We start from the raw sequence: 25,386 nt of genomic DNA, 5'->3' as shown, positions 1-25,386 counted from the left end.
GTTGTGTATAAGACACTCCTATGGCTGTGTGATGCACACCTGAGTGTGCGTGTGTCGTGTGTGCGCTGCTCCCCCTGCAGTGTGACCTACGTTGTGTATAAGGCACTCCTATGGATGTGTGATGCACACTTGCGTGTGTGTGCACGCGCGCGTGTGTGTGTTTGCGTGCACTGCTCCTCCTGCTGAGTGACGCACGTTGTGTATAAGACACTCCTATGGCTGTGTGATGCACACCTGAGTGTGTGTGTGTGTGTATGTGTGTGTCCGTGCGCGCACTGCCCCACCCCTGCAGTGTGACGTACGTTGCGTCTGTGTGTCTGTGTGTGTGTGCACTGCTTCTCCTGCTGTGTCATGCACGTTGTATATAAGGCACTCCTACGGATGTGTGATGCACACCTGAGTGTGTGTGTGCGCACTGCCCCACCCCTGCAGTGTGACCTACGTTGTGTATAAGGCACTCCTCTGGATGTGCAATGGACACCTGTGTGTGTGTGTGTGTCTGTGTGTGTGTGCACTGCACCTCCTGCTGCGTGAGGCACGTTCTGTGTAAGACACTCCTAAGGATGTGTGATGCACACCTGTGTGTGTGTGTCTGTGTGTGCGTGCACTGCACCTCCTGCTGCGTGACGCACGTTCTGTGTAAGACACTCCTCAGGATGTGTGATGCACACCTGTGTGTGTGTGTGTGTGTGTGCACTGCACCTCCTGCTGCGCGACGCACGTTCTGTGTAAGACACTCCTAAGGATGTGTGATACACACCTGTGTGTGTGTGTCCGTGCGTGCACTGCACCTCCTGCTGCGCGACGCACGTTCTGTGTAAGACACTCCTAAGGATGTGTGATGCACACCTGTGTGTGTGTGTCTGTGTGTGCGTGCACTGCACCTCCTGCTGCGTGACGCACGTTCTGTGTAAGACACTCCTAAGGATGTGTGATGCACACCTGTGTGTGTGTGTCCGTGCGTGCACTGCACCTCCTGCTGCGCGACGCACGTTCTGTGTAAGACACTCCTAAGGATGTGTGATGCACACCTGTGTGTGTGTGTCCGTGCGTGCACTGCACCTCCTGCTGCGCGACGCACGTTCTGTGTAAGACACTCCTAAGGATGTGTGATACACACCTGTGTGTGTGTGTCTGTGTGTGCGTGCACTGCACCTCCTGCTGCGTGACGCACGTTCTGTGTAAGACACTCCTAAGGATGTGTGATGCACACCTGTGTGTGTGTGTCTGTGTGTGCGTGCACTGCACCTCCTGCTGCGTGACGCACGTTCTGTGTAAGACACTCCTAAGGATGTGTGATGCACACCTGTGTGTGTGTGTCCGTGCGTGCACTGCACCTCCTGCTGCGTGACGCACGTTCTGTGTAAGACACTCCTCAGGATGTGTGATGCACACCTGTGTGTGTGTGTCCGTGCGTGCACTGCACCTCCTGCTGCGCGACGCACGTTCTGTGTAAGACACTCCTAAGGATGTGTGATGCACACCTGTGTGTGTGTGTCCGTGCGTGCACTGCACCTCCTGCTGCGCGACGCACGTTCTGTGTAAGACACTCCTAAGGATGTGTGATGCACACCTGTGTGTGTGTGTCCGTGCGTGCACTGCACCTCCTGCTGCGCGACGCACGTTCTGTGTAAGACACTCCTAAGGATGTGTGATACACACCTGTGCGTGTGTGTCTGTGTGTGCGTGCACTGTGTAAGACACTCCTAAGGATGTGTGATGCACACCTGTGTGTGTGTGTCTGTGTGTGCACTGCACCTCCTGCTGCGCGACGCACGTTCTGTGTAAGACACTCCTCAGGATGTGTGATGCACACCTTTGTGTGTGTGTCTGTGTGTGCGTGCACTGCACCTCCTGCTGCGCGACGCACGTTCTGTGTAAGACACTCCTCAGGATGTGTGATGCACACCTGTGTGTGTGTGTCTGTGTGTGCGTGCACTGTGTAAGACACTCCTCAGGATGTGTGATGCACACCTGTGTGTGCTTGTCCGTGCGTGCACTGCACCTCCTGCTGCGTGACGCACGTTCTGTGTAAGACACTCCTCAGGATGTGTGATGCACACCTGAGTGTGTGTGTCTGTGTGTGCGTGCACTGTGTAAGACACTCCTCAGGATGTGTGATGCACACCTGTGTGTGCTTGTCCGTGCGTGCACTGCACCTCCTGCTGCGTGACGCACGTTCTGTGTAAGACACTCCTCAGGATGTGTGATGCACACCTGTGTGTGTGTGTCTGTGCGTGCACTGTGTAAGACACTCCTCAGGATGTGTGATGCACACCTGTGTGTGCTTGTCCGTGCGTGCACTGCACCTCCTGCTGCGTGACGCACGTTCTGTGTAAGACACTCCTCAGGATGTGTGATGCACACCTGTGTGTGTGTGTGTGTGTGTGTGCACGCGCGCACATTCCTGTCGCTCTGACTCTCCTTAGTGAATGCGCCCCCGTGCTGAGTGCCGGCGCGTGATGACACGTAAAAGTCCAATAGTGTGAATTGTGCGGACATTTCTGCACCCGGAGCCCCATCCTGCCCAGGTCTCCCCGGCTGAGGCCACAGACACCTGCTCTCTCTTGCATTTTTAATTTACACTTTACAAAGTCGCGAGCGGTGACGTGTCTTTAGCGGGGGTGAGCACGTGACTGCTGTGTGTGGGGGTACTGGGGTACCAAGCCATGAATCCGACCCAGGGGTCACATAAGACTGGCACCCGGTGCAGAGCAGTGGTAAATCCACGTGCACCACTTGTGTAACGCGGCGCTTTCAGTGTGCAGCAGGTGCAGTGGTGCCGGACCCTGGGGTATACTTGACCCTAGGGCACACTGGCCAGGCCACTGGTCAGGCGCGTTTTGCTTCAGTCGTGTCACAGACAGATGTGTGCACCAGAGCAAACATGGACGAAGCAGATTCTGAAACCACATGTGGTAACATTCTTTTCACGGGTCATTTAAACGAGCAGTAGATTTATAAAAACATAGCATTCTCGCCCGGGAATAAGAATTTAAAAATATTTAACCCATCTGCTTATATAATAAAATATACTGATTTTACCTCAAACACGTGCACATATTTCAAATTTGAAAACAGAACATTTTATATACACAGAAAAAATGCAAAGACATATTTATCCTGTTTGTCGCACAACACAAGCAGCAAAAAACGAAAAAAATGTATCATGTTTTTTCCACAAAGATGCACATTTTCTATAATGCAGACCCGGGCCTTCTACCTTTGTATCTGATTTTAATTTATTTTATACTTTTTTTAAATTTTTCTGAACAGCTCATTGCCCAAGAGTGTGCACTGTACTGGAAAACACAAATAAATCGTTTATTCCACTTACCATCTCTGCCCCCCCCAAATCTCTCCACCCTATTCTCTTATTTATGTGTTAAGGGGCATTGGTTTGCAGAAGGGAGGGCCTAGCAGCTGCTCGTTGCAAGGTTCATTTAAAAAGACAGAAAGTTTAGATTTCTGAATACAGAGCACGGTAATATCAGACTGATGGGTTAATTTTGTAGGGCAAAATATTTGAAGAAATTCACAGGAGTGATGAAAATCCATCTATTTATCTATCTACACACATACACGCACACATTATCTATCTATCTATCTATCTATCTATCTATCTATCTATCTATCTATCTATCTATCTATCTATCTATCTATCTATCTATGTATTAACGTACATATATGATATCATATACAGCACAGTCTTCAACTCATCCTAATAATTTCTTTACATATATAGCGCTGCGAACCACAACGGTGCCTTCGCTAAGCGCTGTAAATGTCAGGAGTTACATGTACCGGATGTATTGTTTCTCGGTTTGCCGGCTTCAGAAGGTTGTAAGGCTGAGAGGCTCTAGCAAAAATCACATCGGATGTCAGCGGCGAGGGTTTAACTCGCCCTTTCGTCTCGCTAACAAAGTACATTGAGGTGATCCATATGGGACGTGTCTTGAGTTCTCATAATTCGGCCGAGCCCCTGGAAACTGTCCTGCCGAAGTTGGTGTACAGATGTTTTTTTGCTGGGAAGGTGGGGGTAACGCCGGGTATATTATTACACAATAATCCCTGGCATATAGAAGGCAGTTAAGTGACAATATGTTTATTATTTGTGATTTTAATAAGAGTGTATTCACTTTCTCCCAATGCCTGTGACGCCTCAATCCTGTTTTTCAAACTTTCGTTTTTTCCTGATGTGCAGCACTGATTTCTGTGCAGCGTCTAATTTCTATCATTATTAAATTGCATTCGTTTTTACAACACGTTTTTTCTTAACTCGCCCCCTTTGTTTGTGATGCCATTTGTTCGAGTCAAATATTTATTGTTCCACGAAAACGCTCTTGAAACTTGATGAAATGTGTGTGATGTCAGCTGTCAAAAAACATCAATTTAATAATTCATCTGTGAGGCAGACGGTGAAGGAAGCAGTACGAAGAAACTAAGAGTCCAGCCCCAAAATGTGGGCCCAGGACGGAAACGAGCAGGGCCGGGTTTTTAAAGAAAGGAGATCGACGGTAATTAAGAACGAGAGGCCGGAGGTGGGAATTAAAGGTGCGCCTCTTTAATTCCGCGAGTCTGCCTAGAGTGAGCTCTGGAGATGTCAGAAAGGACTGTGTAATAAATCTGTTTAATGTGTCAGCCTGGCAGCGGCCGCCTGCCTCCCCATTTCCAGCTGTAAATTATTTATAATTATAATAATTGTGTAATTACTGTAACTGGTGTTAATTATGCATGCGCGACGCAGTAATTGCTATGCAATATTAATGGGCCAATGTGTTGTGCCGGTGTGTTTACTTAAGGTACCCTTCCGGCCTCCGCCGGCGGATGTTTGTGTTAGAAAGTCTGTAAGAGGGTCTGTAGTGATGATAGGGGCGCCGGGGTCAGAGGTCAGGGGGTCCGACACACAGACAACAACAACCCACAAACATGAGGGCGGGCATCCTTTCAGGAACCACAAAGTCTGTCCACCTAACAAACGTTCCTGAGGTTTGTCGAAACACCTCGTGGAGTCATTAATCCCATACCCGCCCTCAGTCAGGGAATCGGCCGTGAATTATTGGTAGTTAATGCCCTCTGTCCTCGTTTAGCCATTAATTCCAGACCCACCCTTATTCACGTGATCAGCGTGAATTAATGGTAGTTAAAGTTAATGCCCCCTGCCCTCGTCGAGTCACTAATTCCAGACGCGCCCCTAGTCAGGGGCTGATCCGTAAATTATTGGTAGTTAATGTCCTCTCTCCTGCTGGAGTCATTAAGTCCAGACCTGCCCCCAGTCACGTGATCAGCCGTGAATTAATCGTAGTTAACGTCCTCTGTCCTCCTGGAATCATCAATCCCATCAATGCCAGACCCCCCCCCCCCCCCCCCCAACCACGGGATCAGCCGTGAATTATTGGCAGTTTATTCCCCTGTCCTCGTGGAGTCATTAATTCCAGAGCCCCTCCAGTCACGGGATCAGAAGTGAATTAATGGTAGTTAATGCTCTCTGTCCTCGTGAACTCATTAATCCTAGACCCGCCCTCAGTCACGTCATCAACCGTGAATTAATGGTAGTTAATGCCCTCTGCCCTCGTGGAGTCATTAATTCCATACCCGCTCCAATCACGTGATCAGCCGTGAATTAATGGTAGTTAATGCCCCCATCCCCGCTCCTCCTGGCAGGGTTTGATCTGATTTATTAGCAGAAATATGTGGATTTCATTTCCCCTATGTAAATAGACGAGTCCCGGGCGCGGTGGTGATGGGGTCGTGGGGGGCCTTTTTTTTTGGGGGGGGGGGGGGGGAGCTGACCCCTCGGTAGCATACCTGTCCGATGGCCCCGCTCCATCTGTTAAAAGAGGCGCCTGCAGCCCCCCACACCTTGCAAAGTCCCCCACATAGCGCGTCTTTACGCGTTCCACACTGGCCCCACACGGCGCGTCTTTACGCGTTCCACATAGGCCACAGGGGCGTCTTCACACGTTCCACACTGGCCCCACACGGCGCGTCTTTACGCGTTCCACATAGGCCACAGGGGCGTCTTCACACGTTCCACACTGGCCCCACACGGCGCGTCCTTAAGCGTTCCACACTGCGCGTCTTTACGCGTTCCACACTGGCCCCACACGGTGCGCCTTTACGAGTTCCACACTGGCCCTTTTGGCCACATGGCTCGTCCCTGGGGCCCGGGCCGAGCCTCCGCCCCAGTCCGAGCCTGGTTTGTGCGCAGCCTCGGCCCTCGGACACTTTATCCTTCCCCTTCCTCGCCTCTTCCTCCTTCCCTTGTGCTCTTTCTCTTTCGTCTTCTTTCTGTCCTTCTCTTTCTTCTCCTCCTCTTTTTCTTTCCCTTTCTCAGTATCTCGCTCTCTCTCCTCTTTAACTCCCAGACTCTCTCTTTTTCTCTTCGTCTTTTCTTTTGTTCGCTTTCGGGCTTTCTCTTCCATGGCGTCTCTTTCGCGTTCTCTTTTTCTTTCTGTCTTTCTCCTTCTCCTCTCCTCCTCTCACCGGCTATCTCTTTCTGTCTTTTGTTCTCTTTCTCTCTTTCAGTCTTTCTTTTTCTCCTTTTCTACCCTCTTACACCCAGACTCTCTTTCTCCTTTTCTTCTTTCGTTGTCTTCCTGCTTTCTCTTCCACGCTGTCTCTTTCACTTTCCCCTTTTCTCTTCCTCTTACATTCTTTTTCCGGCTTCCTCCTTCTCTTCTGCTTTCACAGGCTATCTCTCTTTCTTTCTCTTCTAATTCACTCTCAAGCTCTCTCTTTCTCCTTCTCTTTCTCCTTCTCTTTCCCTTTTCTTTTCTTTTCTTCTTTCTCTATCGTTTCTTTTAGTTTTGTATTTCTTTCCCTATCTGTTTCGTCTTTTTCTCTCCCTGGCTCTCCGCTTCTACTGTTTTTCTTCCTCTCTTTCTTTTCCTCTCTCTGCCTTTGTCTCTCTTGTCCATCTCTCGCGCCCGCCCTCTCTCCCCTCCAGATATTTCCCTCTCTCCTCCATGCTTCTTGTCCTCTCCTCTCTCTAGTCACTTGACCCCGCCCTCTCTCCCCTCCAGATGTTTCCCTCTCTCCTCCATGCTCCTAGTCTTCTCTCTCTTGTCACTGGACCCCGCCCTCTCTCCCCTCCAGATATTTCCCTCTCTCCTCCATTCTCCTTGGGTTCTCCTCTCTCTAGTCACTGGACCCCGCCCTCTCTCCCCTCCACATGTTTCCCTCTCTCCTCCATTCTCATTGGGTTCTCCTCTCTCCAGTCACTGGATCCCGCCCCTCTCCCCTCCAGATGTTTCCCTCTCTCCTCCATTCTCCTTGGGTTCTCCTCTCTCTAGTCACTGGACCCCGCTCTCTCTCGCCAACGCCCCTGACCTCGCGTCACTGACCCCCTGAGCTCTTTCTGGGCTCCGATCACCAAGTCCCCTGTCTAACACCGGTACCTGATTTCAGCCAGGGATGCCACCTTTCACATTGTTTGTTCCCTACAGAGCCTTCTACCTATTTCCTCGAGTGCTAGACTCTGGGTCCGGCCCTTGGGTCTGATTCTGGGTCCAAGCTTTAACTCTTGACCTGCTGGTCAGAAATAGATATTTCACCCCTCCCCCCTGTTAATTCCTCCCCGGTACTATCCTCACCCGGTGCTTTGGTTCCAGGCTCTCGCTCTAAACTCCAAGCTCAGCTTCTGGGATCTAGCTGGGATGTTTGGTTCTGGGCTCTTGGCCCCGGTTGTTCCATGTTCTGCCTCTTCTAGATTCTTATTTCTGTATTCAGATTCCTGTGACGTGGGTTCTAGGTCAGGACACAGACCTCTAGCTGTCCTCTGACACGTCGAGGTTCTAGGCTCCACTTTGTGTTCTCTGTCTCTTCTCTATGTTCTGGTGTCTGGGGCCCGAGTTCTAGGCTCTGTTCTCTGATTACGGCTTCTGCTTTTTAAGTTCTGGCGTTGACCTCTGGACCAGGTTCCTGATCACCTTTGGTTGTAAACTCTGGAATGTGACCTCTGCCTTCTGGTTTCTAGTTCTGAGCTGGACTCAGTTCTCGGCTCTGGTTCTTGACTTCTTGGGCTGTGGCCCCTGGTTGTGGTTCTGGTGTCCGTTCTCTGGACTCTGAGTTCTGCTCTCTTAGCCTTGGTCTGTAGGATCTGGTCTCTGAACTGGGTCACTTTGTTCTTGTGCTGGACTCTGGTTTTAGACTCTGGTTCTGGTTTCTGGGACGCAGTCCTGGTATTCTATTCTCTTGGTCTGGTCTCTTTAGAAAAGATTTGACGCTTGGCAGTGTTGCAAACCTATTTGCTGAGCTGCTCTACGCGAAATCGAAAGGGCAGGAATGCACCTTATTTACGAGGTACAGTGCACGCTTGTTCTTTCAGCCAGCGCCAGTGCACAAGATGGTGCCCAGTGCCAACACAGGCACCCATACGCCATGGCGCATTGTTTTTGTGCAGGAAATCCATGGAGGCTTTTTTCTCATTCTACTCTGTAGCTCACATGGAAAGAAAAAAAAATGAGGAGAAATGGAAACATGTGTCCCTGTTACGCCTGCTCTGGGGAGGCGTAAGGTTTTGTCGTTGTCCCAGGTTTACGTGATTTTGTAAATCTAAGCCAGCATCAAAATCCATTGGTGTTGCGTGGGAGAACTCACCACAATGCCCATGGAACACCCCCTTGACACAAAGTAAGGCAACGTAGCGACCTGTCTTACTCCATTTCTATGAGGCCATGCAAAGCCATGCAGGGTGGTTTGCGTTTGTGATTGAGGGTCCTGCCCCACCGGAGCATCTAAAAAACTCAGGCCCATATTTATACTTTTTTAGCACCACATTTACGTCATTTTTTAACGCAAAAGCGGCGCAAACTTACAAAATACAATTGTATTTTGTAAGTTTGCACCGCTTTTGCGTAAAAAAGCGGCGCAAATGCAGGGCTAACAAATGATAAATATGGGCCTCAGTTCTTCAGCAGGACGGGGCTCATCTTCGAGAATGCTACCAGCCACACCCCCTCGCCATCTCCTCGTGTTTACTCCTTAAAATGTATATTTGTTTAGGGGCTCTGGACCATTGCGCTAGGTATTTCCTCTAGCGCTGATACTAGCTTGTGGCGTTGTCCCTGGAATGTGGCGGCTTTTCACCAGCTCATGCTGTCCACTCACATTCTTGCTCTCAATTCCCATTCCTGCTCTGGGCTGTAGTTCTGAGCTCTTGCCCTTAGTTTTTTAGGGTTCTAGGTGCCAATTAGGGCTGCAGTAGTATCTCCTCACCTTGGTATAAGAGAGGTTGAAAGATGCCCCATCTCTGCCTGGTCATATCTCTACTAAGCTTCGCTGTGGTTCTAGGTCTCTCCTTCGGTTCTGGCACCAGGTCTTGATCTATGTGTCCCTCAGGGTGAAGGGTGAGGCTTTCTCCATCCTGTCCTGTTTCACTCCTCCCACCCTCATGGTTCTACTCTGTGGTTCTAGGTCTCACCTGCGGTTCTGGTACCAGGACTTGATGTGTGTATCCATCAGGTTGAGGTATACTGACAAGTCCATCCTGTCCTGTTTCACTTATGCACCTACATATGGTTCTAGGCTGCGGTTCTAGACTTCTCCTGCAGTTCTGGTACCAGATCTTGACCTGCGTTTCCCTCATGTTGAGGGATGCTGACAGCTCCATCCTGTCCTGCTTCACCCCTGCCCCCTTCCTGCGGTCCTAAGCTGCAGTTCCAGATCTCACCTGCGGTTCTGGTAGCAGGGCTTGACCTGTGTGTCCATCAGGTTGAGGGATTCCGCCAGCTCCATTGTGTCCTGTTTCACCCATGCCCCCTTCCTGCGGTTCTATGCTGCGATTCTAGGTCTCATCTGCGGTTTTGGTATGTGTGGCCGGCAGGTTGAGGGATGCTGACAGCTCCATCCTTCCTGTTACACTGTTGCCCTACTCCTGTTTTTCTAGGCTGTGGTTCTAGGTCACTCCTCGATTCTGTTACCAGGTCTTGACCTGTGTGTCTGTCAGGCTGAGGGATGCTGCGAGGTCCACGCTGTCCTGTTTCACTCCTGTCCCCTTCCTGTGGGTCTAGGTTGCGGTTCTAGGTCTCACTTGCCATTCTGGTACCAGGTCTTGACCTGTGTTTCTGTTAGGTTGAGGAATGTCGCTAGCTCTATCCTGTCCTGTTTCAGCTCTGCACCTACATATGGTTCTAGACTGCGGTTCTAGTTTTCACCTATGGTTCTGGTACCAGGTCTTGACCTGTGTGTCCGTCAGGTTGAGGCATGCTGCTAGCTCCATCCTGTCCTGTTTCACCCCTGCCCTCTCCCTGTGGTACTAGGCTGCGGTTCTAGGTCTCACCTGTGGTTCTGGGACCAGGTCTTGACCTGTGTGTCCGACAGGTTAAGGGATGCCTCTAGCTCCATCCAGTCCTGTTTCACCCCTGCCCCCCTCCATGTGGTTATAGGCTGTGGTTCTAGGTCTCATCTGCAGGTCAAGGTCCGACCTGCGGTTCTGGTACCATGTTTTGACCTGTGTGTCCGTCAGGTTCAGGGATGCTGCCAGTTCCATCTTGTCCTGTTTCACCCCTGCCCCCTGTGGTTCTAGGTTGCGGTTCTAGGTCTCACTTGCGGTTCTGGTGCCAGGTCTTGACCTGTGTGTCCGTCAGGTTCAGGGATGCTGCCAACTCCATCCTGTCCCGTTTCACCCCTGCTCCCCTCCCGTGGTTCTAGGCTGGGTTCTAGGTCTCACCTGCGGTTCTGGTATCTGGTCTTGACCTGTGTGTCCGTCAGGTTGAGGGATGCTACCAGTTCCACCCTGTCCTGTTTCACCCCTGCCCCCTCCCTGTGGTTCTATGCTGGGTTCTAGGTCTCACCTGCGGTTATGGTACCAGGTCCTGACCTGTGTGTCCGTCATGTTGAGGGATGCCGCCAGTTCCATCCTCTCCTGTATCACCCCTATCCCCTCCCTGTGGTTCTAGGCTGGGTTCTAGGTCTCACCTGCGTTTCTGGTACCAGGTCTTGACCTGTGTGTCCGTCAGGTTGAGGGATGCCGCCAGCTCCATCCTGTCATGTTTCACCCCTGCCCCTCCCTGTGGTTCTAGGCTGGGTTCTAGGTCTCACTTGCGGTTCTGGTATCTGGTCTTGACCTGTGTGTCCGCCAGGTTCAGGGATGCTGCCAGCTCCATCCTATCCTGTTTCACCCCAGCCCCCCTCCCTGTGGTTCTAGGCCGGGTTCTAGGTCTCACCTGCGGTTCTGGTACCAGGTCTTGACCTGTGTGTCCGTCAGGTTCAGGGATGCCGCCAGCTCCATCCTGTCCTGCACGCTCAGGTACTTCTGCCTCTCGAAGCTCCTCTCCAGCTGGGCCAGTTGGTGGTCGGTGAAAGCGGTGCGGGCTTTGCGGGGCTTCTTCAGCCGCACCGGGGGGCTGTCCCTGGAGCTGGAGATCTCGCGGTCCCCCTCCTCCTTCACTGCAAAGATAAGGGGCGCCAGGTCAGAGGGGGTCCGGGGGGAATTTATCAAAGGCAATTCAAATAAAGATAAGGGAAAGAGAAACAGGAATATACTAAAGTGCGGGTAAAAGAAAAAACAAAGAGTATAGGAGAACTCGAAGGCAATAGGGAATGAAGTGAAAAGAGAGAAAGAAAGATGAACAGACTGTAAAGACCGGAAGAAAAAGAAGGAAATGCAAGAAAATTACCTGGAAAATTAACGGTGTGAAACTTGGAGAAATAGATGAAGAAAAAAAGACAAGGAAATAAATACGAAAAATAACAGTGAGAAACTAGGAAAATGCGAAGAATAACTGTGAAACTAGGAAAATAGATGAAGAATGAATTCAAGTAAATAAACACGAATATTAACAGTGAGAAACTAGGAAAACACGAATAATAACTTTGAGAAAATAGGAAAATAGATGAATAAAATCGAAAAGCAGAAGCAGGATAGAGAAAGGAAGAGATAAAGCGAGAAAGCGGAACGTGAGAGAGGAGGGGAGAGGAGCGCGGAGAAGAAAGGGGAAAACAAAAATTAAAAGGTAGTAGAAGGTTGTAGAAAAAACTAAGAAGAGAAGAAAAATGAAAAAGAGGGGAAGTCGGACGGTAAAGGGAAGGGAGGATGAAAGCGAAAGGTCAGAGTGAGTACGACAAAGAACAACGAGATACCCGAAAACAAACAAAGAACAAGAAAACAGAAGGACTCCAGAGAAATACTTAGAAAAAACACAAGAAGGAAAGAGTAAATCGGAAAAAAACACTGATACAGCGATGAAAAGAACGCCACAGAAAGGCCGGCTATAATTATTTTTTTTAAATAGAAACTACATGAAATCTGAAGGAAAAACGTGCGAAGGAAAGAAAAGTGAAACTAAATTGCAGAACAAGGGAAAGGAGACAGAAGCAGAAAGATACAAATCTGACAGAAAGAATTATGAAATACGGAATACGAAGAACAGGAGGACAGAAATCAATGCAGAACGGCAGGGGAAAAAAATAAACTTACGTGAACTAAAAAAAGACGGACAAAAAGAAAAAGAGAAGTGGGCGGAAGAAAGGAATCGGAAGCGACAGCTGTGATCAGAGAAAAGAAACACGAAGCCGGAAAAGAGAAGCGGGGACTGCAAAGGGTGGCTCGGTGTGTCCGTGCACGTGTGGCTGCGTGGGGGTCCCCCGCAGTGACCTGGGGGGGCCTCCTTGTCAGCGGCTACGGGCCTGCCCGGGCCCTGGGGTGTCTTTAGTATTAATAATAGCGCTTCGTTCAGCAGCTAAGAGGCTTCTTGGCGCTGAGCTAGGGGTGACCAGATCTTGAGAACCAAAAAACGGGCCATTTTCCAAAATAGAAGGAGAACTACAATTTTACATGGACGGAGCATCGCAGAATGACAGCTCCCATCAAAATAGGAGCGCAGAAGAGGCGCTATGAAAGGACATAAAATATCATTTTTAAAACCAGCATCATACCTGTTAATAAAACTGCTAACTAGCTAACCATCCCAGCTCTAGAACACCTAAAACTGCCTTTCACTGTTTTCAGTCGACCTCTCCAAAAACCGGGACATAAGCCAAATTTGCCGGGACAGCTAGTTAAAAACCGGGACTGTCCCGGCAAATTCAGGACGGCAGATCTCCCTAGACTCTAAGCCCAAAGAAACAGACTGAGGCAGCGGCCATCTGACCACAGGGAAAGTCACCTTTTAAACCAGTGAGCACTTGGGTGATTGAGTTAGTCCGTCTCTAACTCACTGAGTGCAGAAGCACCGGAAGTTACTCCTTACGCCACCAAAGGGCACAGTGAGGGTGTGTAAATGAGTGTGTTTGTCCGACTCTCACTTCTTCTCGGGCTCTCTGTCCTCACACGCCGCCATGTTGTCCAATGTACATGCGTCCTCAGTCACTCTAGCAGCATTATATGATGCGTCTAGCGTCGCAGCGCTACGGTCCTTGTGTGACATCGCAGGGACACACCTCCTGTCACTCGTGTACAGAGATGACACCTTTATGGGGCAGCTGGAGCCCCAAAGAATGTCCCTGCGCCCAGCACCTTCCAAAAATGACGTGTTTTTAAAGGCGCACACGTGTCCCTTTCAGCGCGTGCGTGTCACGCAGACAGACGCGTGGGTCACTCTATATGCACGCGTGGGGAGTGTTACTGCACAGACGACTGATTCCGAATGAGTAATGTCAGTCTGTGAATTACAACTTGTAATCTTTAATAAGGGCAGAGTGCCCCCTCCCCATGGGGTATAAACATGCACAAGTCATGACTTGTTACTGCGGTGGGGGCGCCTCGAGGCCCTGGAGACCTGTAAGTGCCGGACCTCGGCTCGTGGGTCATTTGTGTGCCACCAGAAACCCAAGGTGACAATGAGCTACACCGTGAGGTATCGAGATGTGTGTCCCGAGCTGGGGAGAGGTGTGTGTGGGAGGGGGGCGGAATCACACCTCTCTCGTTTAGGCTGTGTAACTGTGTGTGAGTGTATGTGTCGGTGTAACTGTGTGTGGGTAAATGCCTCTTTTCTTTGTGTAGGTCTGTGTCTCTGTGTTGTGTGTGTCTGTATGTGTTTGCGTGTGTCTGCGTGTTCCTGTGGTTGAAATCCTGTGTGTGTCAGTATATGGGTGTCTGCGTGCGAGTTTGTGTCTGTGTTTGTTTGTGCAACTGTGTGTGTGACTTGCGTGTGTTTGTGTGTTCCTGTAGTTGAAAGTCTGTGTGTGTCAGTATATGGGTGTCTGCGTGTGAGTATGTGTCTGTGTTTGTTTGTGTAACTGTGTCTGTGACAGTATAGGTTAACGCCTCTTTTTTGTGTCTCTCTGTGTTGATTGAGTGTGCCTGCGTCTGTCTGTATGTGTCTATGTCCTGTGTGTCTGTGTGTCTTCACAGGTGTCTGTGTGCGTGCGTCTCTCCCTGTCTCTAACATCGTGTGCATGTGTGCGCGTCAGTGTGTGTCTTCCTGTGTTCACGTCTAAGTATCTATATGTGCGACCACTTGTGTGTGTCAGTAGGTGTGTGTAAATGTGTGATTGTGTATGTGTATGCACGAGGCTGCCTTTCTATACAGGTGTGTTTGTATGTGCGTGTCTGCCTGTGTGTATAGGCATGCGGCTCTGTGTGGTACACGTGTCTGTGTGTCCGTGTGCCTGTCTCTGTGTGTGCACAGTTGTATCACAACCTCTGTACACCGCAGTCCCGGATATAAGGCGGGTACTCTGTGCCTGTATGTGTGTGTCTGTTGGTCGGTGTGCGCGCGTATCGTACCAGTGTGTGTGTGCGCGCGCGCAGTCGGTGTGGGTGAGAGTGTGTGTGTTTGTGTACCTTGTATCACACTCCCCTTTTACACCACTATCTATGATTATACATCGGTTACTCCCTGGGTGTGTTGTGGGTTGTATTTGCGGGTCTTTGTATAGTGCATGTGTGTGTACCTTGTATCACACACTCCTTTGACATCACTATCGTGGATATAAAGCGGTTACTCTGTGTGTGTTGTGGGTTGGAGTGTGCACGTCTGTGTATAGTGTCGGCGTGGGTGTGTGTGTACCTTGCATCACACAGAACGTACACTATCTATGATATAAAGCGGTTACTCTGTGTGAGTGTTGTGGGTTGGTGTGTGCAGGTCTGTGTATAGTGTGTGTGAGTGTGTGTATGTGTGTGTGTCCGTGTGTGTGTACCTTGTATCACACTCCCTATTTTACACCAATATCTTGGATATAAAGCGGTTATTCTCTGTGTGTGTTGTGGGTTGGTGTCTGCAGGTCTGTGTGTGTGTGAGTGTGTATAGTGTGTGTGTGTGAGCGTGTGTGTGTATAGCGTATGTGTGTGAGTCTGTACCTTGCATCACACTGTCCTTACACTATGTATGATATAAAGCGGTTACTCTCTGTGTATGTTGAGGGTTGGTGTGTGCAGGTCTGTGTGTGAGTGTGTGTGTGTGTGTATAGTGTGTGTGTGTGAGTGTATGTGTGTAGAGTGTATGTGCATGAGTGTGTATCTTCCATCACACAGCCCTTACACTATCTGTGATATAAAGCGGTTACTCTCTGTGTATGTTGAGAGTTGGTGTGTGCAGGACTCTGTGTGTGTGTGTGTGTGTGTATAGTGTGTGTGTGTGAGTGTGTGTGTTTATAGTGTATGTGTCTGAGTGTGTACCTTGCATCACACAGTCCTTACACTATCAATGATATAAAGCGGTTACTCTGTGTATGTTGAGGGTTGGTGTGTGCAGGTCTGTGTGTGAGTGTGTTTGTGTACAAGTCCGTGTCTGTGTGTGATTGTGTACCTTGTGTCACAGACTCCTTACACTATGATATAAAGCGCTCACCCCGCGCCGGGCGCCACAGATCGTGGCCTCAGAAGGGGTTTTATAGCGGTTTATGGCAGATTCAGCTGAGCCCGGGCAAACTCTGGGGTGGGAAAGGTGGGGGCGGCTGTCTTTGGGCTTTTGGGGGGGGGGGGGGGGGGGGGGGGTGTCTACATTCTCTCTTTGGGGGACAATAATCCGTTTAATTGAGCCACCGGGGAACTCACTCCGGCTTCAAGCCCAGAGACTTAACGAGCCAGATAGAGACGGAACAACCCGCCCAGTGCCCCCCACCCCTCTGTACTCAGATCTCATCACCCCCACCCTTTGCCCCCCGCCCCCCTAATCAGCCTGCTTTGATTTCACGAGTACAGCACTTTCTGTTCGCTAAACACAAGCTCCTTGCAGCGCTTGGATGCGCTGGGCAAGGCGCCTTGAAAGCGCATTATTCCTGATCCTGGTGTCCGGACACACTAGAGCGAAGGTTAACGAGGTTATTATTGGGCAGGCGGTTACAGGGACTTAATGCCCACCTTGGGGGGCTAAAGTCAACATTTAAAGCGGTCCATCGAAGAGGTTTTCATAGAGATTGCAGAAGTTTACAGTGACTTAAATGTGTGTGTAAAATACACCCAGCCACCCCCAAAACACCCCTTCCCAGAAGTCCTGTAGGCGCTCACCCAGCACCCCTACCACCAGCACTTTCTCTTTGGAAAACACACGCTGCCTATAGCGCTTGGATGCTGTGGGAGAAAAAAGCGCATTATTCCCTGACCCTCGTGTCTGTACAGGCTCGAGCGAAGTATAAAGAGGTTATTACTGGGGCGGGCGGGTACAGGGACTTAATGCCCGGCTGGGGCCCTGAAGTCAATATTTAAGTTTATAGTGACTGAAATATGTGAGTAAAATACACCCAACCGGCCCCAAAACACCCCTTCCCAGCAGCCCCGTAGGAGGTCACTGCCCCCCCCCCCCCCCCCAACACCCCCACCTGGGTATAGCTCCTCTCTCCGAGGACTGTGTGTGTTTGTATAAAAGCGCTCTTTGGACAGGTTGGCCTCTGATGGCGCAGACTGAGCCCTGAGTTACCCCAAGGGCACCCCGCGGGTACCAGAGAGGTGTCCGGGCGCACGATGCATTTAAAGCGCCTTTTTAAGCGGCGCTACAAGGCTCCGGAATGACAGGATTGTATTTTTTTTAATGCTAAGACCTTTGGTAACTGGCATCCGTGTCTTGTTTTGGTTCCTTTTGGAAACGAATCACTTTCTGATTCCGTTTCCCAAGGCCCGCCAGGCGCACCCCGATGTTACTGCATAGAAAGCGCCTGGCGGGTGTCTTCAAGGCGCTATGTCCTGCGGCGCTCCTGAGGTGCTCAGTCTCATCTTTTTCTGCTGTCCATTTTTCATACGAAGGTTTCCCGCGCAGCATCAGATTTTACAGACAGACACGTTCGAGTTAGGAAAGATGACTAAATATCAGAAAATATATTTTTTTGCAACACAGATTATATTATTTTTCTTCACGGTAGTTTAAAAAAATATTTTGTAATTGTCATTCGTCGTCTTCTCCGTATGATTATTATTAATATTTTACTGAATCCGTGAACTTTGCCTAAAATTTTCCGGATCACAATTGGAACATATAGAAAGTGACTTTAGCTTGGACGGGCTGTTCTACGATTTTTATTTATTTTTTATGTAAATCTGTTTAATCTCGCTCTGTGATTTTTGTCATCAGGGGTATTTTCATTAAAAACATAAAGGTTCTGTGTTTATCCAGGTTATCCAGGAATAACGGTCCGTGTGTGTTTCTGCAGAGCTACAAATACCAAAAAAGAATATATATATATATATATATATATATATATATATATATATACATTATACAAAACAAGCAGATAGTTTTTGTATATATATATATATATATATATATATATATATATATATATATATCAGCAAATAATATATCTATATCTATATATACACACACACACACACACAAAGACCAGCAGAGAATATCTATATATTCTCTGCTGTTTTTTGTAGCTCTGCAGAAAAGAAATATGCACAATCCTCGAGGCGCTATATATATATATATATATATATATATATATATATATATATTAATATGGGCTATGTAGTTCCTTCTTTTAAAACAAAATTTCTATGGAGAATCTCCTCCTTTGTCTAGTTACAAGCTTCCACCGAGGTTATTGTGGTTTTAGCCTCGTGTTTCACGCCCGTCCTCTCTCGTGGGCGCCTGTACCTCGCCGAACGACCGCGGAACAGTTTAAGACGCAACTATTTGGTCCTGTGCCCCACGCGGGGCAGGGCCGAGCCCCCCGGCTTACAGGAGGCATTACGTGTTATTGCACGAACTTTTCAGTGCTGATGTACTGGAGAGGAGTGGACCCCGGGCCTTCCACCAAGAAAAGGTGTTGTGTCCTCGTGACTTCCCGGGGTGGTCTGAAGAAACACACGCATTGGCCCTTCACAACTCCTGCCTGGTGGGGATACCGGCGCCTAGAGGTGAGAGAGCATCCTGGTGTCGCCTTGGGATGCCGGGAATAAAGAAATACACTTTTTTTGTGAATCTAACTGCTTGATCGCTTTGTAGTTGGGGGTATTTTATTAAAAACATAAAGTCTCTGTGTTCAGGTAATTCGGGAATAGCGCTTTGAGCATCTGCAGAGCTACAAAAACCAACAGAAACAAAATGAAAAAAACAAATATATATATATATATATATATATATATATATATATCATGTATAGAGCTGAACGTTGTCCCTAACGGCAGTGGGGAATCCTCGTGAAAAAGCATACGCTGCACTCCACGGAAAGATGATGCCGTCTGTACTGTGCATTAAATCACACATGGTGACCTCGAAAACATTAGCACGGATGTAGCGAAATGGGGGTATAGAATGTCAAAGCCGAAGACATACGCAACCCGGCGGGTGGGTTTCTAATCTTCACACGCCTTAATCCCGGCGTCGACAAAGGTCAGCAAACCTGTGATCCTAGTGCAATCGCTTTACCCGGCATCGCCTGTAATTGTGGATACGAGCTGTGTATGTTCGTAGAAACTGACCTGTTCCTGTTAAATTCCCTCTTCAGTCCCATAGCGTGACCCTCGACTGGCCCCAGGCTTCATTTTTGTAAAGCTTCCAGTGTAACACAAATAATCCTGTTTATGGGAGGGTGCGCCGAGAATGCGCCGTATTCTGCATATAGGAGAATGCACAGGGAACCTTGAAACAACATGTCTGGTTCTTGGGGTATATTGGCTCGGGGGCCCAAGCTCAGGTCTACTCGAGTACATGGTATAGATTTTAGTGTCACACCCACAAACCCCGGACGTATCGCGGCGCCCAAGCGCCTGGAAGAGATCTGCCTCTTGGAAGCACTTTGTAGGCTCTTGTCGGAAAGAGCAGCTCTTGGATAATTAATGAGGCCATTAATTATTCGAGCGGGGATGGATTCTAAACAAAAGTCCAAGAGGGTGGCTGAGGTGTCAGGGGGCAGGTGGTGTCTCTGACCGACGCCTACTTTGTTCTTGGGCATAAAAAACAATAGACCCTCAATGAAACAGTGTCTTAAAAATGTCACCCGACCCGCCGGGGCACTGCCCGGGTTTCATGATTCTTGGGCAGGCTTTAATTTTTAAAAATGTCATTATTTACTGCAAGGTGCACTCGGAAGCAGAACTCGGGGCCGACCAATCCCGAGGCGCCTTCCGGTTTATAAATAGCTCACCTTTGCCTACATTCGGGGAGTAGGCGCTCGCCCTGAGACGTCGTATGTAGGTCTGAGCATCCCGACCATACATCAATGTGCCGCCTCGGGGAGGAAGGAACCTGCTGGAAATAACTCAGGATGTAAAACTCACCCCGCTGCATCTATAGATGCGCGAGGTGTCGACTCGCATCATTTAATTTAATGTAAACATCTGCATCTTTAGACCCTGCACACGTGCGTGAAAAAATAAAGCATGTGTTTAATATTCGCCTAAACTCACAGCGCACGCAACCTGGCGCCCCGAGGCCGCAGGGGCTCTTTTTGACTAGATGTTTACGTTTATTTATTTTTTATCAATTTACAAGACGGCGGTATGTGCTCACTTAAACCCTTTACAGCCACCCCTGACAGGTAAATATTACGGGCAGGGACAGCCCCAGACCCCAAACCTCGGATTGTTTTAAAGATTAGACATCTTTCTAGATGTTTTTTGCACTTTTGCTTGTGTTTTTTTTTTTTAAAGCGCCATGTTCTGTATTCCATGCTTTGTACTCTATTAAAGCGCTTTTACAAAACCCGAGCCTCTAGCCGCTGGCTTCCCTCCTCCGCTTTGGAACCCATGGGGCTAACTTTAAAGGCACCCTGTTGTAATTTTAATAAACCACACTGGCTTGGGATCTCGATGCGAGGATCACACGGTGCTGTTCTCTAAGGGGTGAAGAGCCGGGACTTTAAGGGCCCAAGGGCAGTCGCGTGAACGCGACGAGGCTCTGGGTGCAGGTGGCAAATGCTTGTGGGCATTATGCGCGGTAAAAAGACCCCCATGGAACTTGGGTTTCACTGGCACAAGATATGTAGGCGCCAAGGGGCCGTTGTGTGTGAGATGAGCGCTATATTATTATTGTAAATATTTACAGTCGTACTATCATTATTAAAAGTGGAAATCTTACTATTGAGATGGTGCTGGGGCCAATAAGGTTCTTTTATTTGCGATGTGCTTCTGTCGCCGGATGGAGATCTGCGCAGAATGACCCCCTCCTGGCTACAACTTGGACACCTCACCTCGTCTTACCGCTGCTCTCGGACCCCGAATAACTCTGATCTCGGGGCCCCCACCCCTGTACCATCTCCCCTACGTACTTCGCGTTCAAGGGGCGCACTCCCCCACTTCTATACCTCTCACCTGGGTACTGGTAATAGTACGAGGAGTCCCCCTCCGTACCCCTTCACCTCGGTACCCAAGGAGCCCCATCCCTCCTCCATAGGACATAGACCTGCCCCCACCCCCTTCTGACCTCTGTACCCACCTCACTTCCGTACTCTAGGAGGACAAGGCGCTACCCCCCAACGGGCATCGGTACTTCTTCATTTCTGTAATGTGTGGAGGGGGACCCCCACCTCCGTACCCCTTCACTCCTCCCTCCTGGCCTTCTCTGTACCCCCTTTACTCTGGGTGGGACCTGGAGCCCTCGCCCCTCCGCCACCAGCTCTGCCCTCCTCACCTCTGTACTCGGAGTCGGACGAGGCGTTGCTCCCCCCTCTCTCCAGCTTGTCTCTGAAGTCCTCGGCCCCCCTGCTGACCAGGCACCGGACAGGCTCCTGGGTGGGCTGCCCGTTGCTGGAGTAGGGGGCGCAGGCGGCCAGGGGCTTGCAGTCCGCCAGGATGTCTCTGATGAGGAAAGACGAGGTGGTAACTGTCCTGGACTGAGAGGGGGCAGAGATGGGGGCCCCTCCAGGGGGCAGAGGGCAGTCCATGCCCAGGGCGCCGCCGTGCCTGGGGCCCCCCGCCTCCATGCACTCCCTTCCCGGGGAGGAGGAGGGCGAACATCCGCTGCTGCCCTCGGAGCCGGGGCTCAGCTCCAGGGGGGACCTGCCCTCCCCCATCAGGGTGTCCCCCTTGCCCCCTGCCGGGCTCCCGGGCCTGTGGGACAGGATAGAGTCAATGCCGAAGCCGGTGCCCCCTTCCATGCTGCTGCCTTGTCAGGGGGTCATTGGGCCCACGAGTCCTTGTAGGGCGCGGTGCGTGTGGCAGGGTTAACAATTCGTGCCGGTGCCCTTCATGGCACAGGGCGGCTCTCCCTGCGGAGTTAGACTCGAAGCTGCAGGCCTAGTCAGTCCAGGACCAAAAAAGAAGGAATGTGGGGGCGCAGGGACGCCCTAGGGGGCTCTTGGCGTCCACCCGGGTGGGCGCAGGAGGGTGGTATCCTTACAGCCCTTTGGATAACTCTGCTGTCGGGACTCAGGGCTGAGGGCGCACAGCCCAACCCTGGGGCCTGTCCCTGACCAGAGCCACAGGAGCAGGGGCGAGGCCGGGGCGCCTCCCTGGAGCCGGGGGGTACCAAGCAGAGGCAGCTCGGACGAGGACCACGTCCAGGGGCTGGAACGTGTCCAGCAGTGAGAACCACGTAAATTGGGTAGAACTTGTCCAGAAGTGAGAACCACGTGAGCTGGGTAGACCTTGTCCAGAACCGAGTGCCACGTGATCCGGTCCAGAAATGAGAACAATGTGAATTGGGTAGAACTTGTCCAGAACTGGGGGGCCACCCGAACTGGGCCACAACGAAGCGGGCTGGGTTGGACCACTTCCAGCGGCCCAGGTAGGATTCTCGCCCGGTTAGAACTGATCCAGTGGTCAGATCCCGGTGATGAGAGACGCGCCCAGACCGCTCCCAAGTTGAAGTGAGTCCCAGAACCGCCCGGGCTTTCCTAGCAGGGCTTTGTCTTAGCAGCAGAACGTGGACCAGAACCGGGTCACTGGGCCGAACCGACGTGACCTGGAGACGGCTTTAGCTCCAGCTTGCGGTGCCAACTTCAGGAGGGGAAATCAGGGCTTTGTGTGCGTCGAAAGTGGACTCAGGCCGGGTGGGCCAGACGAGGCCAGTGCCTAGAACCAGCCTGGACTGGTGGTCAGAAGAGAGCTGGCTTTTCTGGCTTTTTTCAGCCCTCCTCCGGCTTAGCTCCTTGGGAAGGAGGCTGCAACTGAGCATGAACGAGCTGCGCCCTGGTCAACAGCCCCCCTGCAGCGCCTTGTTAGCTCGGCACCCTCTGTGGCTCATCACCTCCTGGGGCCCAGCACCCTGGAGAGCTCCTTCTGTAGCCCAGCACCCTGGACAGCTTCTTCAGTGGCCTAGCACCCTGGTGAGCTCCTTCTGTGGTCAGCACCCTGGACAACTCCTTCTGTGGCTAGAACCGAGGGGAGCTCCTTCTGTGGCCAGCCCCCCGTAGAGATCCTTCTGTGCCTCAGCACCCTGGGGAGTGTCTTCTGTGGTCAGCACCACGGAGAGCTCCTTCTGTGGCCAGCACCCAGGGGAGCGCGTCTGTGGTCAGCACCCTGGCCAGCTCCTTCTGTGGTCAGCACCCTGGACAACTCCTTCTGTGGCTAGAACCGAGGGGAGCTCCTTCTGTGGCCAGCCCCCCGTAGAGATCCTTCTGTGCCTCAGCACCCTGGGGAGTGTCTTCTGTGGTCAGCACCACGGAGAGCTCCTTCTGTGGCCAGCACCCAGGGGAGCGCGTCTGTGGTCAGCACCCTGGCCAGCTCCTTCTGTGGTTGGTAACAGGAGAGCTAATTCTGTAGCCAGCACCCAGGGGAGCTCCTTCTGTGGTCAACACCCAGGACAGCTCCTTCTGTGGTCAGTACAAGGACAGCTCATTCTGTGGTCATCACCTTGGGGAGCTCCTTCTATGGTCGGCACCCAGGGGAGCGCCTTCTGTGGCTCAGCAGCCTGGCCGAGCTCCTTCTGTAGGGAGCACCGTCTGTGGTCAGCACCCGGAGAGTTCCTTCTGTGGCTTAGCACCCTGGCCGAGCTCCTTCTGTGGCCAGCCCCACTTCGAGCACCTTCTGTGATCAGCACCTTTGAGTTCCTGGCTGAGGTCAGCACCCTGGAGAGCTCCTTCTGTAGGGAGCTCCTTCTGTGGTCAGCACCCGGAGAACTCCTTCTGTGGCTCACCACCTTGGAGGGCTCTTTCTGTGGTTAGCACCCTGGAGAGCTCCGTCTGAGTTCAGCACCCTGGAGAGCTCCTTCTGTGGTCAGCACCCTCTCCGGTCAGCACCTCGGGGAGCTCCTTCTGTGGACATTCCCCCGTAGAGCTCCTTCTGTGGTCAGTACCCGCTGTGATCAGGACCCTAGGGTCGTCCTTCTGAGGTCAGCACCCTGCAGGGCTCCTCCCGTGTCTCAGCAGCACCCCAGACTCCTCGTGCGCCCAGAAGGCCCTGCAGCTCCCAGCGCCTCGAAGTGACGCCTCCCTCTCTCCCTCTCACGTACACTGAACTTCTGGGCACTTTAGCATTGCTTTTTAAGGCGCTGGGCCACGTGCCTGCCCGTCGGGCGCTCTGATTGGCTCCCGGGCTCCTTTCTCTCGCCCGGTGTCGTCACTCTCTGGAAGAGGACCCGTATGAGTGATTAAAAGAGAGTGAATTAATTACCGCGCTGCGCCCCCTCCGGGCCGCCCCCCGCCCTGTGCCTCCGCCCAGCAGAGCATTACCGGGGTTATTCCCGCGGGCGGGGGAGGGGGCGCTTGAACTTTTACTTGGGGGGGGGGGGGGGGGGGGGTATACTGAGCCGGCATGCACCTACTCACCCATTATATAGGAGTCTAAGCGCCTTTCAGAGACCTTCATAGCTGTGCGCCGCATGCAGGTGTGTGTTAAACATGTCTCTTCACATGCACGCATGTGCCGCACATGTAGAAATAAACAAGGCTCACAACGCCTTAATGACAGCGTCTAAACGAATAAATATATAATTAGTCGTACTATTAGAGTGCACACGTCACACTGGTGTCATTGCCACAGAGCGGGAAACTTACAGGGAAAGGGGTCTCATCTCGCTCACATCCTCAGGGGTAACGGAACTTGAGGGGGCCCTGGAAAGTACCTTGAGGGGCCCCCGGGACCCACTCAGGGGCCTGCGCCCGTGCACAGTGCTGAGGGGGCCCCTGGAGCTGGGGGGCTTTCACCGCGGGGGCTGCGGGGGCCTTTGTTACTCCACTGCCCATCTTGTAAGTTACAACCACACGTTAAAGAGAACGTTCATTGAGAGTGTCTAGTGGATTTAAACCCCTTGAATCCTGCTTTTAGTTACAAATATTGAAAAAAGAAATAGACTTGAAAAGATGCGTTGACAAGACCATCTACAGAAATGCCGAATGTAATATGACATTTATTGATATTATTAAGGGAGGGGACGGCGCCCTCACCCACTCCAGGCTTTGTCTCTTGTTATTGTTAAATATAGACCCCCCCCCCCCCAGGCAGCAGTGGTAATAATAATATATTACACCCTGCGCATCACTATAAACCTATACACACGCGGGGGCGTGGCGCACGCAGCGTAGACACACACCTGTACTCGTGTGTGTAGAAATGCACCCGCGTGAACAGGTGCGGCACACACAGGTGTCGGAGTACACAAGACACAACCTCACACAATACAACAGACACACTCTCCACACGGTGCGAGCAAGGACCCATTGCGAGAGATAGATAGATAGATAGATAGATAGATAGATAGATAGATAGATAGATAGATAGATAGATAGATAGATAGATTGATTGATTAACGGACGGAAGGATAGATAGATAGATAGATAGATAGATAGATAGACGGACGGAAGGATAGATAGATAGATAGATAGATAGATAGATAGATAGATAGATAGATAGATAGATAGATGGATGGATGGATAGACAGATAGATAGATAGACTCTCCAGGACTACTGGTGACTTAACAATGACCCAGGTTCAGTGCTTTGTAAATCTTGCCTAACCGTAGAGGTGAAATTAAAGAGACTTCTATCTATCTATCTATCTATCTATCTATCTATCTATCTATCTATCTATCTATCTAAATTATTATTTTTTGTTCTAGGAATTAAAATGAAAAAAAATATCTATCTATCTTAATCTTTTTTGTTCTAGAAATTAAAATGAA

General features: G+C 50.7%; 1 protein-coding gene across 1 annotated transcript in view; it reads right to left on the bottom strand.

Moving 5' to 3' along the window:
• Nucleotides 1–22,482, bottom strand: part of BARHL1 (BarH like homeobox 1) — a 34,450-nt gene extending 11,968 nt beyond the window's left edge. The window contains exons 1-2 of the mRNA XM_069237112.1: nucleotides 20,958–22,482; nucleotides 11,169–11,391 (exon numbers count right to left, since the gene is read on the bottom strand). Of these exons, the coding sequence (XP_069093213.1) occupies nucleotides 11,169–11,391; nucleotides 20,958–21,423 (689 nt within the window). The 5' untranslated portion in view covers nucleotides 21,424–22,482. The remainder of the gene's footprint in view (nucleotides 1–11,168; nucleotides 11,392–20,957) is intronic.
• Nucleotides 22,483–25,386: the final 2,904 nt, after the last annotated feature.

Source organism: Pleurodeles waltl, chromosome 6 (genome assembly GCF_031143425.1).
Source record: "Pleurodeles waltl isolate 20211129_DDA chromosome 6, aPleWal1.hap1.20221129, whole genome shotgun sequence".
Classification (NCBI taxonomy): domain Eukaryota; kingdom Metazoa; phylum Chordata; class Amphibia; order Caudata; family Salamandridae; genus Pleurodeles; species Pleurodeles waltl.
Note: the sequence above shows the minus strand (reverse complement) of the source record. Positions and strands in the feature narration are given on the sequence as shown.